This window comes from Microtus ochrogaster, chromosome 16 (genome assembly GCF_000317375.1).
Source record: "Microtus ochrogaster isolate Prairie Vole_2 chromosome 16, MicOch1.0, whole genome shotgun sequence".
In the NCBI taxonomy this organism is placed as follows: Eukaryota; Metazoa; Chordata; class Mammalia; order Rodentia; family Cricetidae; genus Microtus; species Microtus ochrogaster.
This window is the reverse complement of record NC_022018.1, coordinates 13970915-13988064: the sequence shown is the minus strand read 5'-3', so window position 1 is coordinate 13988064 and position 17150 is coordinate 13970915. Positions and strand designations below refer to the sequence as shown.

The 17150-nt window shown below is 45.4% G+C and overlaps 1 protein-coding gene across 7 annotated transcripts in view; it reads right to left on the bottom strand.

Annotated features, from left to right (window-relative positions):
- Kiaa1217 (KIAA1217 ortholog) overlaps positions 1-17150 on the bottom strand; it is a 295596-nt gene that overhangs the window by 11445 nt on the left and 267001 nt on the right. For 5 of the 7 annotated variants that reach the window (XM_026782971.1, XM_005354733.3, XM_005354737.3 and 2 more), the window contains 7 exons: positions 13166-13341; positions 11423-11553; positions 10740-10887; positions 6874-7333; positions 3889-4072; positions 1051-1211; positions 345-512 (listed from right to left, as the gene is read on the bottom strand). In XM_026782971.1, the coding sequence (XP_026638772.1) occupies positions 345-512; positions 1051-1211; positions 3889-4072; positions 6874-7333; positions 10740-10887; positions 11423-11553; positions 13166-13341 (1428 nt within the window). The remainder of the gene's footprint in view (positions 1-344; positions 513-1050; positions 1212-3888; positions 4073-6873; positions 7334-10739; positions 10888-11422; positions 11554-13165; positions 13342-17150) is intronic. The other 2 variants (XM_026782972.1, XM_005354738.3) reach the window with 2 other exon arrangements.

The following is a 17150-nucleotide window of genomic DNA, read 5'->3' as shown; positions in this document are numbered from 1 at the left end:
ACAAAAACCCTAATAATATACTCTCAATAGGCAAGGAAAATAGAAAAAAATAGAATATTCTTATCACTTAGAGCTCTAGGGAGGTCTGCAACTGATTTTGCTATGTAAACTTTACAGAATTGCTTTGAAAATGGTCTCTACCTACACATCTTCCAGGTGCTTAGAGAGGTGGCTGGCTCTCAGCTTGGAAAAATGGAGGCCAGGACTAAAAGGCACAATTAGCATATGCTAGCTCCAGCGCCCTTTACCAGCCCCGACAGGTAACAAACCTGTGGGTTCCAAGGCTTGGGAAGCCCAAATGAGAACTCAGAGAGGCAATGCTAGAAGTCACCTCAGCTACATACCTGGAGTTCTGCCATAATTTTGTCTCCTTCTTCTTCTTCCTCCTCTTCATCCTTGGCAGAAGAGGTCGGGACTGGTGGTGAGGATGGGGCCCAGGCTGAGGCTGGCTCCTCTGCGGGGCATTTTGTAGCTCTAGTCTGTGGGGCTGGCCCAGGGTCTTCACTGCTCACCTATAGGAAATTCAAACCACAGACACTGGTCAGACTACATGGATTCTCAATGCCTCTTACTCTTCCAGCCAAAAAGCTGCTTGATTTCCTTGCATTTAGCTTGTGTTTGTTTACATAAGTTGTCACATTGGTGAATGGCTTGAAGAATTATAAAATTGCAAATTCCCCACAATTTATAAAAGGCCCTCTCCACATTGCATTTCCAATTGGAAATTGTCCTTTTTCATTTAATACAGGGGACAAGGCTTTCCAAGTGTAAGCATCCATTACGTAGGTAAGACTGTGTCTCTTCCCATCCCACTTTAGGTTAATGATGCCCCACCGGGGAAAGCAGCTGGTGATATGCATTTATATTGTCCCACTAAAGTCACATAAGCCTAGTACCCACGGTGCCCAGGCTCGGCCAATAGCACTGGCCGACAGTCTCCATCTGGCGCACTTTCTGGAGATCTAGGTGAGCTGAATTGATTTTTAATGTTCGGCCAGCTCGAACTGTCTGCACCTAGAAATCAGTTTGCCAGGACTCGACCCATCAGACCTTAGACACAGTCTCCTTTCTGCTGGTGTAGACCACATCGCCGGACCTTGTGGTGGTGAGTCCTGACCCAGGAAGGTAACTTCTTCGTGGGGGTGGGGGTGGAGGAGGGGGTGACTTTCCCCCTAGCTTGTCCAATTCCTGCTCCGAATTTGGAGAATCTTCTGGAAAAGAGTATGCCATTTCAAAGATAATCTCTTTTGAAGATGCATCTGGTGTATACAAACGCAATAATAATAACATAAAACTCTCTATTCTCATCATAGACCAATGACTAAGGGGACAGCCTTCACAACAAACTGAATTGAACTCACAGAAAGCCCTGGCATATGTGACCTTCCTTTTTGCTAACTCAGTTCTCTCATCTCTTACATACTACATACAACATACTACTACAACAGACCTTTCATTGGGGTGTTCTGGGGGTGAAATGATACATAAACATATATACAATCATTGGCTTATTGGGAATGCAATGCAAACTAGTAGATTTATTATTAAGTGAATTTCTTGGTACATATAAAAACTTAGAGGCACTGGAAAACTGAAAAAAACTGGGAAACTAAAGTTAAGTCTCAAACCCTTTGCCAGGCTTCAAAGCCTCAGTCCCAGCCTGAAACAGTAATAATAAGAATTTACATAGCTACGGGGATAGACTCTAGCTAAAGAGGGGACAGGTACAGAGGAAATGGGGACAAAGAATAAAGACAAAGAAAACGTGGAACTCTGGGGAGAAGGGTCATGGTGAAGGGTTAGGAAAGATGTTGGCAATGTGAGGGACACAGTATTAAAAATCAGAATTTACAGCAATGTTAGGGGACATGGATATCTCTCAGCTCTACCTCCTGTTCAGGAAAGCCATTTCTCACCCAAAGGTTAATTTAACAGCCTGGCTTCTGCTCTTTCTCTACCTGAGACTCACAGACTCACCAAACCAAAACCCGTAACTGGTTTCTGGAGTTTTCTCTTATTCTCTCTATGGACTTGGCTTGGACTCCAAGGAATATATTTTGCTTTTCTTGGAAACTGAGACTTGTTTTGAGGAGATTCTTCAGTTTCTGCTTTGAGTTGTAATGAAAACCTGGGTAAGTCATGAGTCTTCCTAAAGGGGTGTGGCTTCAAGGCTGCCTTGACTTAGAGCATCCATTCAGGGTTTGCCAAGGCTGAAAATAGAGGTCTGTCTTCTCAGTGCCCTGAGGATAGACTCCTTCCTTGACCAAACTTTAGTCAAGTTCCTTCAGCCTCCTTCTTGACTGGACCCTGCCTGGCTATGGAGCCTAGATTTAGCGGACAATCCTATTGTCAGCTTAGCAAGGATCTCTCCAGGCCTGATACTTCTCTCTCGTTTACTTCAAGAATAAAATTGAAATGAAATTCGTGCCCTGGCAATGTGCAATCATGCATGGGCAGCACGTACATGGTGGTTGTGTTGAATTGTCTATATTGGGTTTCATGGTTCAAGTTGATGAGGATGACTGACCAGGTCTCTTCCTCAAGAGAGCACCAGATCTTATTACAGATGGATGTGAGCCACCATGTAGTTGCTGGGAATTGAACTCAGGACCTTTGGAAGAGTAAGCAGTTCTCTTAACCACTGAGCCAACTCTCCAGCCCCATTTACTACAAGACTCTTGAACAAATTTTTCCCTGCTATTTTGAAGAAACATCTACTGAATAATTTTTATTTAACAATGACTGAGGCTATGGTGTTCAAATTTTCCATCAAATTTTTCCTATCTATCCATTACCTGTGTAGTTTAATAATACACCTATGAAGGTTTTATAATACCTTGTATGGAAACTTTTGTTTTTATGCATCTACAAATGCATTAAAAAATCTCTCTCTCTTACACACAGATACATAGAGAGACAAACACACTCACACATACACACACAGAGAGACACTCGCACACACACACTGCTAGAAATCAGCATTTACAGCTACAGGTGACTGCTACACATTCTGGGTGAGCTGTGTACTAGTGAACTATTTCTGGTAATTTTTTGTTGTTTTGTTTTGTTTTTTAAGTAGGAAATAGCAATGAACTGAATAAAAATATTCATGCTGGTAACTGAACAATTTATGCAGGAATTTAAAATTTTTATTTACTTTTGGTTTCTTGAGACAGGGTTTCTCTGTGTAGCCCTGGCTACCCTCAAAATCAGAGACCCACCTGCTTCTACCTCCCAAGTGCTGGGATTGAAGACATGTGCTACCATTGCCCACTGGGAATTTTTAATCTGAAGGTAAAAGGTGAAAATGGGACATATCTTTACAAAATGTTTGCTATATTTGTGTTACCATAAATAACAAAAATATGAGAATTATATGAAACACCAACAGACTGTGAACAGATTAATAACGGGGAAGACAATTATATAAGGTAGAAATGTAATAAGATGGGTAGGAAATTCGCTCCAGGGCCCTGAGGACAAAAGCCAGCTTTGGAGAACCATGGCCCCTGCAGCATCTTGACCTCCTCGGGAAATTTCTTTTGTGGAGAGATTGCATTGTGCTTGTGTGTGGTAGTGTTATCTACAGCCTGCACATGGAGGTCAGAAGACAGGAGTTCATTCTCCCGTCTCCTACTACATGAACTCAGGTTGTTAGGCTTCGTGGCAAGTGACCACCTGCTGAGCCATGGAGATTCTCAGGAAGTGAGGCACGGCCCTGCCATTGCACAGAAGCCTATGAGTGATAAACTCTGATCTGAGGCCAGGGAGCCCACACATCTCTGCATGGTCCTGCCATTGCACAGAAGCCTATGTGAGTGATAAACTCTGATCTGAGGCCAGGGAGCCCGCACATCTCTGCAAGGCCTGCTGTAGGTTGGTCCTTACCGGACAGCTCCTGCTTGTCACCAGCGGCGTCAGCCTTCGGCCCTGGGGTGGAAGCTGGAGGCATCTCCAGGTTAGGAATGGATTTCATGATGTTGGCCTGAGCTTCTTCCAGCAGCTTCTCAAACTCTTTCCCATTATATTGTTCAAGATTTTGCCTTTTTTCTTCCCATTTCCTTTCTGCTTTCTGCAGGAAAATAACAATTGCAGCTAGTTTAAAAACTAGAGAGAAGACTTAGGCTATAGATTTTATGCTGATGTGCCAAAGGGGTTCAGCACAGTTAAAGTGTTGATAATGCCCTGGTCTATCTGAGGTTGCCTGCCATCTTATATCGCCACACGGCCCAGACCCATCGAGCTGCTTTAGCCTCTGTGACACTCATCCACAGAAAAGCTATCTCAGAAGCTCAAATCTACCTCTTGACAATCACTCGGCACTCACCATATATACTCTGTCAATGCTAAATTAAAATGGGTAGGGATGTTGCTTCCAAAGGTATTTTCTACTACTCAACTTTGTTTTCTAAATTCAACTTTCATTGCAAAAGGAATGTTTAAACAAACAACAGAAACACAAACACTCCCTAAGAACCACAGTAAGAACCGAAGTCCCGGTTTTACAATCCCCCACTCATGTATTGAAATATGATAAGGCACTCTATTTATATGTACAATTTTATGTTTTTATGCATTAGCTGCAAAAATAATTAAGATTAAAAAAATCCTTTGATGTAATTCTAATTCTGCTCAAGACACTATATGACTTCTGGGTCATCCTTTCTTATAAAATGGGGCCAGTGTTGTTTTAGATTATCTGCTAGCTCTAGACCAATGTGGTCAAGTGTCATGGTACATATGCAGTCAAGACTTTTAAACAAACAGAAGGCCTACTGCCACCACCATCAGTCTCCTGTGCTTTCCCAGCACCGAGCACTTGGCATGGACTTGGCGAGCCAGGAACAGCTGAGCCTGGCTCACTGCTGACCCAAAGGCTATAAGATAGAAAGAATCAGCGAAAGAATAAAGCTTGCCTGATTTGTCATGGCCCAGGTGACAGAAAGGCCCTGGGCCTCCCTACCCATGCTCAGGGCGTTTTCAGACACAGGGCCTAAGTGTCCTTCTACATCACGAAATACACACATCTTATGGACAACTGTGTCTCCCAGGCTTTTAGTAGATGTTTATAAAATAAAAGTGTTGTCAAGGTGACATCCTTTAAGTAAGGAAATGCACACAACCCACCCCCACCCCACCCTGCCCCCAGTGCTGGGGATAGAGCGAAACTCCACCCACAGCCTCCCATCCCTTCCTCCGCAATTTTTATATAAGTGACATGGATCCAGGCACAGACATTGCATGTGGAATGGAAACTACCCCTTGTCTAGAGGCCACGTGACTGTGGCTATGGAAGTTTTAAGAGGTCATTGTAGCATACCTGGAGTTATCAGCTGGTGACATATAAGAGGGGTGAGGGTGGGTATGACCAGGTTGCTGGGGACAGAGCTAGGGAAAGGCTCTGGGATTAGGGGAAAGTGAGGGCTGGGGAAGCAAAATGTATTTAAAATAATATGCTTTTTTTGTATGTCCTTTGTTTTCCCAGTGCTGGGAACCCAGGAAGCAGGAGATGCTCAGCTTTGTTGCCCTGCTCCCAGCATCTTCCTGTGTAACCCAGGCTGCCCTCCAACTCCCAGCCTTCCTGCTTTAGCCTTTCCACTACCACAGCACAGGTGCTGCCTGCCATGGCCACTGCTCCGTTTCCATCCTTAGACTACGAAAACTTCCCATTCGGCTCCTGCCATTCCAGACCCATCTTATCAATTGACTCTGTATTGTCCCTGGATTTCCTGGAGATAGAATTTTGAAAACTCACTACTGTCAGACCTTCCGTGTTCTCCAGTATCTCTACATCGCACCCCCAGGGAACTTGCACTGGCTTCCAAGTTCTCCCAGATCAACATACAACCAGCTAAACTGGTTTTACTCCCCGCCTTCCTTCTTTTCCAGGAATGCTCTAGCCCAGAATGCCTTCCTCCACATCTTGTCCTGGTTAGTTTTCTGTCAACCTGACACAAGCTTGAGTCATCTGGAAAGAGGAACCTCAGTTGAGAAAGTGTCTCCATGCTCCATAAGATGGCCTGTAGGCAAGTCTGCAGACACTTGCTTGATGAATGATTGACGTGGAAAGGCTCAGCCCACTGGGGGGCCGGGGTATATAAGAAAGCAGATTGAGCAAACCACAGGGAACAAGCCAGTAAGGCGTGCTCCTCCACGGTGTCTGCTTCAGTTCCTGCTCTGGGTTTTTGCTTTGAGTTCCTTCCTTGGCTTCCCTCAGTGGATTGTGACCCAGGACATGTAAGTCAAATAAACCCTTCCCTAAGCAAATCGCTTTTGGTCATGGTATTTATCACACCAGCAGAAAGCAAGATAAGACAGTGCCTTTTTTGCTTACTCAGATTCTAGTGGCATCACGAAGGGAGGTGAGCCCTCTCCAAAGCTCCATTAGCATGGAGGCTCTGTGTGTATGGGCTCAGAAAATGCACAGGTCTCATTTCCCTAGAAGCTTGCACTTAGCCACGTCAAGTGGTCATACCAGATCCCAGATCAGCTCCCGTGGGAGATGGTGGATGCTTCCTAGCCGGTCTTTCCCCATGAGAGCTCCCTGCTCACATTTACCAACATATCCCTGACCCACCTTCTCCAGGTTAGGGGGCATCCTTACACCCGAAGACCTTCTCAACCCTACTCCTGTGTTCTGTTCCCAGAAAAATCTAAAAACAAGCAACAACAACAAAACCCCTAAATATCTACAAAAAGCTATCTTTAGTCACATATATCTTTGATCCTTATTATATTCATATGAATGCAGTCCTACTCATATATGTATATAATACATATCCATACATTGGTATTTAAATATACAGCAGTCAGAATATAAACCCTCTGCCTGCAGGGAGGACATGGGTTTGAGAAATGGAAATCGGACTCTACCTCAATGGACACCGCCCTGTTCTTGGCACTCACACTGTGGATTTCTTCAATGAACAAGCTCTGCATGGAGGAACCATTCATTGGGGTTTGAGGGGACTGGGGGGCTGGAGCTGACTGTGGTGCAGAGGTTGTTTCCTGTGTGATCGCTGTGGAACTGGCTGTATGGGAGCCAGTTCCTCCAGACAAGTTCTGGGCCGCATTCAGCAAGGCTGAGGAGTGTTGGGAAGGCTGCATGACCACAGGGGAGCTTTGTACATGGTGAACCGTCATGGTGGACACAGGCACCACTTCTGACTTCACATCGCCAGGGCCTCCGATGCTGCTGTGGACGGACTGTCCAGGCACATGGACTGTCTCCTCCTGATGCTTCAGGACCTCTGCAGCTGTGGCCTTCTCCATGGCAATGTACTGTGCAGCTTGGGCTGCATCTGTGCTTTTCAGGAGCCCATCAGTGACATGCCTAGGAGAGACAAAGTACAGCAGTGTTAAATGGTGACTGGTGTCCCTCTGTGTTCTCTCTGTGGTATATTTGAATGCCATGCCAGTTTAGGTGAAAACATTAAAGAACTCAATGGTGAAGGTTATCTTAGCAATGTTCCAAAGCCATATGGGCTTTTGCAGTTCTTTCTTCAAAAGATGGTTTCGTGTGTGTGTGTGTGTGTGTGTGTGTGTGTGTGTGTGTGTGTATTTTCTTTTTTTTTATTTTTTTAAAAATATTTCTTTTTTTGTTTTTTTTTAAATTTATTTATTTATTAAGGATTTCTGCCTCCTCCCCGTCACCGCCTCCCATTTCCCTCCCCCTCCCCCGATCAAGTCCCTCTCCCTCATCAGCTTGAAGAGCAATCAGGGTTCCCTGACCTGTGGGAAGTCCAAGGACCGCCCACCTCCATCCAGGTTTAGTAAGTTGAGCATCCAAACTGCCTAGGCTCCCCCAAAGCCAGTATGTGCAGCAGGATCAAAAACCCATTGCCATTGTTCTTGAGTTCTCAGTAGTGTGTGTATTTTCATTGATGTGCGTGTGTTTGTGTGTGAATTTAGACACACATGAGCCATCTTCACACAGAGAGCAGAGGATAACCTGTGGAGTCTCAGTCCTTACTTTCCCCCTTGTCCGAGGCTGGATTTCATTGCTGCTGTTGATGCCAGTGTGGTCATCAATGTCAGCATAGCCTGTGAGCTCTGCCTCCCATCTGGTCACAGATGTATTCATGCTATGGCACCTGGTACTACCGGGGTTCTAAGGATTTGGACACAGGTCCTCAGGCTTTGTGGCAAGTGCCCTTACCCATTGAGCCCTGCTATCAGCCCCAGGAGATAGTCTCTTCCTTTTATGGTAACACTATACCAGACTGAAACTGGTCCCTCACTGTTTGGTGGTGACAAGTGAAAGTGAGCACACATTTATCAATATTCACTTTTCCACCTGATTTTGGCCTGTGAAGCTCTCAAATATACTCAATTCTCAGTCAGAAGCTCCTAGAAGCCTTCAAATTCTTGGACTGTGAGCCATGTTAGCCTGTGTCTTACCTTATTGCTGTCTTTCCCTGTATTTGGACTCAATCAAGCCTTTCAAATTCAAGGCCTACTGTGACTGTGAACCGAGGTATGTTTTGTTCCCCATCTTCCTGAACATGCTGTGCAAATGTTCTACAACTGATTTATATCCATGTGCTTGGGTTCTGAGACAAAGTCTATGCGTAGCTCAGGCTGACCTTGAACTTGTGATCATCCTGAGGGCTGGGATTATGAGCGTGTGCCACCTTCCCTGGTTCTTTGGGAGTCATTTAAAGTTATATGTCTATTTTCACACAGGCTACAGTTGAAAAGACAAGGATCTTTGGAAGCACACAAGTGTGTTTGGGTGTCAGTTCTCACATGTTTTAGAATGTCAGGGACATTGCCACTTTGAGTTTCAGGTACTTCTGTAGAATGTTAGCATGGCAATAATAAAGACAGTGCCTTCTTATACCCAAGAGGTGATGGCACATGACTTTAATCCCAGCACTCAGGAGGCAGATGCAGGTGGATCTCTGAGTTTGAGGTCAATCTGGTCTACAGAGTGAGTTCCAGACAGCCAGGGCTACACAGAGAAACCCTGTCTTGAAAAATAAACAAACAAAGATAGTGCCTTCTATGAGGAGTGTGTGTGTTTGGGTTAATACTGTAAAGTCATGTATCAAGAAATGTATCAAGTACACAAGGGACTTGATCCCCACGTTTTATTTTGTCTGGCATTCTCTTCTTACTAGAATGCTTTCTCTTTTTTCTGATTTGAACAAAAGACACTGCGTTCTATGACTTTCTTCTGCACATCTGTGCATCTTTTGCTTTTTACGTTACCTATTATAGGCTTCTTAAGACTCCAAGTCACTGAATATTCAAAGCACATGATCCCATCTTCTTCAAGACCTTATTCTCTGGTGCTAAGACAAATACTCAGCTTAGTCACCCGGTGCTGGGTAATAGAACACCTTAACTGGTTTCCAGAGAGACGAGAGAAGGACACTGCTTCCTGCTAGCTCATGGTTTTCATTTAATGGGGTTGGCTTAGTTTAGACTTCGTGGCTGTCACATTGGGTAACAGCTTAGTGAAGACATAATTTAACTGATCTTTAGTGAGGTGGAGGAGAGAGTTCACTTGGTAAGAGGAAATTAACGACATTATGGGAAGGAGTAAGAGTACAGCTCCTTCCTGGATGGTCTGTGTGGACTTAGAATTCCTTTGGCATCTGGCGTTTCTGAAGCTGACTATACCTGCTTTGGAGAGTTATCTTGTTGAGGTTTGTAATTTTTAGAAAAATCAAATCTGCTTCTTATGACTAGTTATCCATCCTAAAGTTAACTACATACCCAATATAATTTTCTTCTAAAGCTGATAGAGTGATTATAGTCAGGGAAGAAAAAATTTTTTTTAAAGATTTTATTTATTTATTATGTATAGAAAGTCTGCCTCCATGTATGCCTGCAGGCCAGAGGGCGCCAGATCTCATGACAGATGGTTGTGAGCCACCATGTGGTTGCTGGGAATTGAACTCAGGTCCTCTGGAAGAACAGTCAGTGCTCTTAACCGCTGAGCCATCTCTCCAGCCCAGGGAAGAAAATTTTTACAAATTTCTGACATTACTTCCACCTGGGAATTATTTTTTCTTTTCTCCTTCCTTAATATATATATATATGTTTGTGTGTAGTGGTGTTCATGGCTGAACACATCCTAGGCAAGTGTTCTACCACTGAGCTACACCCCTGCCTCTGTAAGCACGGTTTCAATGGGTTTGATGATTCTAGAACTTTTTCATTAAAAGTTGCAGATTAGGCAGTGATTCCTCTGGATCTTTCTTCACAGTAGTGATCTTTGACGAGCAGGTCCACTCAAGCATGCACGTTTTTCCTTGGTGGACCTGATTCCCTTGGGTATCAGATTCCCAGATAGTCTTTCAGTAGATAAACACTTGGCTCGGTTTTTCTAACTGAAGTCTACTACACCCCCAAGGCGAAGGAGGCTAATAGAGTATTTTAATTTGTTCTTTACCTACAAATTGTTACATTTAATTTTTAAAACTACTTACCTAATTTTATTTCTAAATTCATTAATTTCGTAGTAGTGGGAACCAAGCCCGGCACATGGCTAACAATTTAAAAGCCTATGATGGGTCCAGTGCAAAGGTCTGCACTGAAGGAATGATGCCCTCAAGCCATGTTGTAACAGATGTTGAGATTGTGAGCAGGATGCCATGAATAAGGGGTGATGAGTCATGATGCTACTAGAAGTAGGCCCCTGGAGAAGGGCAGGAACCTAGAGCCCACGAACTGTACGGCAGCCTATGAGCCCTCCTCCTCACCCACCCCAGTAGGGCCACGGCAGTCACCTCCGCAACATCGTCAGGACGTCCGTCATGCTTCGCACTCGCTTCAGGAGGCTGTCCAGCTTGTGTGGCTCTTCCTTCAAGAACCTCACAGCCTCCACTTCTATGCGCAGGACGGCACGCATCTTATTTTGCAAAGTTGGAAATTCTCCTACAGGCCAAACCAGCAGTGTGTTATGGGATAGGAAGGCAGAATACCCATACCCATCCCACGCCTGGGACCTACGATAGTGCAGAGAAGTGCCATGCCTACACAAATGTCGGGAGACAGTGGCTAAGAGCACAGATGGTGACCTCAGACAAGGTCACAACCCCTCTAGATCCATTCCCTGTATATTATGGATACAGTCAACTGAAAGTTAGGGTCATTTTCAAGAATTGGTATGTCTGTCAGGTGCAGTAAAAGTGAACAGACATTTTTAATTGTATCACTCAGTTTCCATCTTCAGCTCCTTCTCTGAGGGTCCTCTAAGAAGTCCCAACTCAATCTTTCACTGTCTGAAAGATTATTTATTAAATATTTATTTGAAACAAGGTTTCACTATTTTCCTGTACTGGTCTCAATTAAGTTCAAGGTATCCTCCTGCTTCAACATCTTGAATAGCTGGGATGACAGGTTCATATTTGAAGATTCTCACACATCCCAGGAAACGTGATTCCAACCTGCCTTCCTGCAGAAGCCTCACCTTTGAGGGTGGCCACAGCTTCCCCCACTTGGCGCAGGAGGAACGCTCCGTCCTCCACATCTTTCAGTGTCACCACGCGGCCCGTGGATGAAGAGTCCTTCTTCAAGTCCTCAACGAAGTCCTCCAGTTCGCTGTGGGGGAGGGGGTCAGATAGCAGAGGAACTGAGCACAGAAGCTCTCAGGAAGCAGGGCACGCCCTTCCACGTCCCAGCTCCACCTTGGGTTTCCATGGAGGTGGAGGGAGTGACGTAGATGGTACTTTGTTTTGGAACCTTGCATAGAGGTGTAAGGCAGCTTCAGGAAGGTTCTCCTCTGCCTGTCACTTGAGGCCCAGGTTGGCCAGTGATGTGTGTGTGGTGAGGGGAGAGGCATGTGGCTTGCGGAAGATATTCTTGATTTCAAGGGTACTCATGCCAGCCAAGGGAGCAATGAGTACACTTGGTGATCCGGAAAGGAGGAAGAGAAAACAGAGGGAAGAAAGTGGTGATACACTAGAAATGGAAGTGGGCAGTGTGCAGGAGCGGCGTGAGCCAGTTACTCCAAGAAGGAAATCAGACAATCAGGTTTCTCAGCTTTGGTATCTGACATATTGGACCAGATAACTTCTTTTAGTGAAGAACTGTCTTGTGCAGTGAATGATGTTACACTGTGTTCCTGGCCTCTCCCCATTGAGTGCTAATAGCAAACGACCCCAAATTCCAGTCATTTGTGACACACGTGAATGTCACTCGACATTGTCACATGTCCTTTGGAGAAAGCAAAACCGACCTCAAAACTCCCTAATAGATAACCTCTAGTGTATCTGATAGTCCTACCAATAATGATTGCCTTTCTTCTTATGGCTTGGCACTCACATAAGATCTGATTTCCGGTGTGTGTGTGTGTGTGTGTGTGTGTGTGTGTGTGTGTGTGTGTATGTGTGTGTACACAGATACTAACTCCAACAGAGCTAAGTTACATTCTTCCACTTGAAACAACAAAAACAATCTGTCCAGACATCTTTACTCATTCCCCCATGTGTTTGCATCCTTTCAGTTTGCCTGCAAATTTGAGAAAAAGCTGTTTTTGTTTTTTTTAAAAAAAAAAAGATTAGTGAGGCTAGAGTACTGAGAAACACACAACCACTAGGTGGCAGCAAGTGATTAGCGACTGTGCCTCCTGGTGCCTTCCCTAGTGGATGGTCACTGAGGTGATAGGACTCCTTTCCTCTAGGTAAAGTGGAGGGAGCTAGGGTAGCTGCAGGAAGCAGTCCAGAGCTCAGAGTATACACTTATTAAGGATGAGGTCACACACAACCAATCTGACCTCTCCTGACTCTTACTAGAAGTCCATCAGAGGACACTTCCTTGGAGTTGCTTCTCTTGTTTTACTGTGGGTTCCCATGATCTTGTTATGCACAGCCCAGACAGACATGCAGCAAGTCTCCAGAGCAGGAGTATGGTCTATAGAAGGTGCCATGCAAATAGGAATGGAACGATTCAAGCATGAGATGTCATAATCACCTTGTCTCCAGTTTTCCTGCCAATCCCAACCCCTTCTCTACAGATGTCCCACACTTTCCTGGTCAAGAGACATGTTGCCATGGGGACAGTAGAGTTTCCCAGGCCTTAACAGAGGGACACTTGGAACCACAGATACCAGGGCCAGCAGATCTCTGATGTACACAGAGAAAAAGAGGAGGAAAGTACCAACTAAGAAGAGCACCCTGTAAACAGTTTTTCTTCCCAGGTGGCCAGCACTCACCGTAGCTTCTTGACAATCCTCTCCTCTTCATGGAGGTACTTCTGTCTCTCCTGCTCCACCAGGGTGCGCTGGCGTTGCACCGGGTCCTCCAGTCTCTGCATTGTCTCCTTCACTTTGCTACTGATTTCCAGTTCAGCCTTCTTCATCATCGCCCTCAGAATCTCCTGGTTCTGCAGCTGCGGGACAAAAGAAATCAGCTTCCATTGGCTTCGCCTGTCTGCCATCGTGAGGCCTGAATGCCTTGCAGTCTTCAGAAACAGGCTTAGAGAAAAACTACAGCTGAATCTTTATTTTGGTAAGAAAGACAAGAAAGCAAGGCCTGGCTCCAGTATCGCTTTCTCAAGGAACCGCTGAGCTTCAGCAGGCAACTGACAGCTGAACTTCAATTTGCGTCTATCAAAAAGGTAGAATCTTTTCTACTCTTCCACTACTGTTACACACACACACACACACACACACACACACACACACACACACACACGGTGCAAACTCTGATGGACATGGTTTTATAGAGAAGAGCCAAGAAGACCATCAACCCCAATCCTTAGCCCCCTAGAGACCAGGGCAGCCACCCAGACTTTCTTGCCCTCTGTTTTACTTTTCTCTGATGATTTTGGATTTGCTTTCCTTGGCAGGATTACGTGAGACTCTTGTGTATACTCAACAACCACTGGCTTGACAGGAATTTTTCAGAATGTGTTTTAAAAGTGAATCTGTACTCTCTGGTTTGTTTGGCTCCGTGTCTCAATACCACAGAGTCATAGCTCCTTACCATGTGGCTCTCAGTATTGATGGTGACAGTGATAATGAGTCTAGAGGAGACCAAGGCTCTTGGAAATTCACTAATTTCACTGGATTTGACAAAGACCGCATGTGAACCTAAGCCCATAATTCCCATACAATTTTCAGAGCTCACTGGTTTTTCATCTCATGGAGCAGACAGCATGCATGTTTGCAGTCAGGTGTCATAAGACACTTGTCAACACTTGCATCCTAGGGGCACAGCAATGAGTCTTTCATACGTCTGGGAAGTGAGCACCTTCCCTTAGCCTCAGCAGCCGCGATTCCATTATATTCATTACTTTATCCCTACATCCCCCAGAAACACCAGAGAGTCCTTCAGTTGTTTGAATTGTTTTCTGGACCCTTCTCTACTACAAGCTATCACCTCACAGGGTGGGGATGCTGTTGTCATCGGCCCCATTGTATCTTCTCACTGAAGGGAAGGACGGTTTGACCATGGTACCATTTGTTCAGAGCCTCACTGTGGTCTCTGTTACCCAAGTAAAGAATAAGCTGGGTCACAGGTATAGGCACCACTGGGTCCCAACGTGAGTGCAAGATTCTGTGTGGCGCTTACTGGCTAAAGAGACTATGGCCGTGGATGCTACAAGTTCCCATGACTGTTAGAAAGGAAGTGTGGTAACAGGACAGTACCTTTGCCTGATTGTGAGGATTTAGTCAGACAATTTAAAAACATGGTTAGGGAAGACTCTGATACAAACCTAACTCTGAGTACACACCAGCTATTGTTATCAGAGAGCAGGAACCTGGGGGTGGAGCCTGTGGTCATATCTGGGAGGGAGCCAGTAAAAGTGGGTCACTCTTGGTGACCTCTGTGACCCAGCCATGCTCACACAGCTTTGCTAATTCCTTTCCGTGGACTTCTGAAATCAGTCAGTGCTCAGCAGTCATGAGCCTCCTTTGCTGTGTATCACTCTGGCCCGTCCTTTCTTGAGACAGCCCTTCCCGAGTGTCTTGTCTCTTTTCAGGTGCTCACACCAACATCCTCTGGTCTTTCTGACTCACCAAGGTCCTTTCTGCCACAGTGACCTTGTACCTACATATCTTTACCTCTTGAAATGGTCTTCCCACTTCCTTTGTTAATTTCTGCTCTAGAAAGAGGATCTGATATCATCTTTTGAACAAATGAACTTAAGCAGCCATCTTGATAACTAACAGAGAGCAGTGGAAAACCCAGAATGTTCTCTAAGTGGTTGAGTTAGGGAATAACCCCGGCCAGCTCAGGTGAGCCTTTGGGCTCAGCCTGTGCTACAGACGCTGTGGTCAGCACTGTATAGGTCAACGAAACATAAACAGTAACACGGCCTTCTATGAAAAACTTGGCTCAAATTTAGGGCTATGGTGCGAGCTCCGTAGAGCTCTGCCTCGGAGGGGAAGGCACAGTGAGTGGAGATGGCCATGTAAGACACAAAGACGTACACTATTAAAGAGTTGTCAAGGTTATGAATGCCTGAAGGCTTGTGAGAGAAGCGGCTAATTTAACTGGGAGGCAAACTGAGCATCGGGAATTTTTTGACTACCTGAGTGCCTGTGTTTTGCCACCAAGGACAGTGTCATGGCCTAAGAAAGGGGCTCATGAAAGAAGAGACAGTATTCCTGTGTCATGAGCTAGGGCCCAGCCCTCTGCCATTACCCTCCTGGCCACACCAGAAGAAACAAGCTCAAGTAACACCATAATCTCATTAGCAGCAGACATTAAAATGGCCATCAAAATAGGAATTATTGCTGGGAGGGCCTTCCCACTGAAATTGGAAGGTAGGAAATAGGTCCCTCACAGAGGTCACATGACTTGTTCAGGCTCATTTGTCGGTTATAGGCCCAATCAGGGTTAGAACCAGGTCATTTTATTCCACCTCTCGAACTGCTCTTCTGTCTAGACATGAGTCTTGTTCTAGGCCTACTTTCTGGCACATACAGCATTTCTGACACAGCAATGGACATCCTGGAGGAAGACAATTCCACATAATGTGTCAGTGAGCTCCTGTGCTACCAGAGCCGAGCAGAGGAGGATCGGCTGTTCCTCAGTGCTGGGCTCTGGGAGTCTCCCTGGGAGTCAGGGGAGGGTACAGACATGGAACTTATTATGACACTGGGGGGGGCACTTCCTGAAGGGAGGAACGCCCAACTAGCTAGATTCTTAGTCTATTTCCATCCCCTCTCCTCGTCTATCCTGCCTGTTGCTGTCATTACCTCCTGGCCACAAAAATGCCCTGGTTCATCCCAGCAGGGAGCAAACAGAAAAGCAGAGGGCAAGCTTTTGATCCACAGATGTGCTCTTAGTCTTTCTCCGTGCCGGAAAGCACGGTAAAGTTTGTAGGTTTTCCCTTCAGTTATGAAGGAGCATCAGTTTTGAGAAGGTTCAGTATTCAAACCGTAAGAAATGTATGCTCGCTCGCACCAAGACAGCTTCTCGGGTTCACACATATGTCCACCAGGAAACACCACTGAAGAGAGAGACATTTTGGGGTCACTCTAAAAGTCCCCTTCACAATCCCTCATGTTTGCGACCTCTAGCCTGAGGAACCCCCCCCCCCCCGCATTTCTGCTATCACAGAACAGCTCCCCCGTCCTAGAACATCATGCAAAAGGTATCACACATTGTCCATTGTAACTGGCTTCTTTCATCCAGACTGATCTACCCCTGAGTCACACCCCAGCCCAGCCCAGAGCTGCTGAGGTTGCAGCAATGTTATTTCAGCCGTCTGTTCTCTTTACGGCCAAAGTGACATTCCCTTGTATGGACGTACTAAATGTTTTATAGCTTGACTTGATTCTGGTGATCTTGTTCAAGTCACTTAGTTCGAAAGGCACTCTTGTCACTCCTTTTCACGTGCAACTGTATCATCTGTGACGAGAGACAAGTATACTTTGTGTTCCGCTGGAGAGACAAGTACACTTTGTGTTCCGCTGTCATACACCTGCATTTCCTTTGCCGGCCTCGCTCTGCTCGGTAATATTCAGTGCTAAACAGAAGGGAAAGGTGATTTCTGTCTACGTGGTTCTTGCCTTTTCCTGGGACCATGTGTGACGGTTCACTAGCAATACAGTTTCCTAGGGGCTGAGGAAGGTTCTTTCTCTCTAGAGACTCCTGAGTGTTGGTGTCACTGACAGTGAGTTCCAGCATGCTTCTCTTGTATTTACTGAGAGGTTATGCATTTTTTATTCCGTTGATATTTCTTTT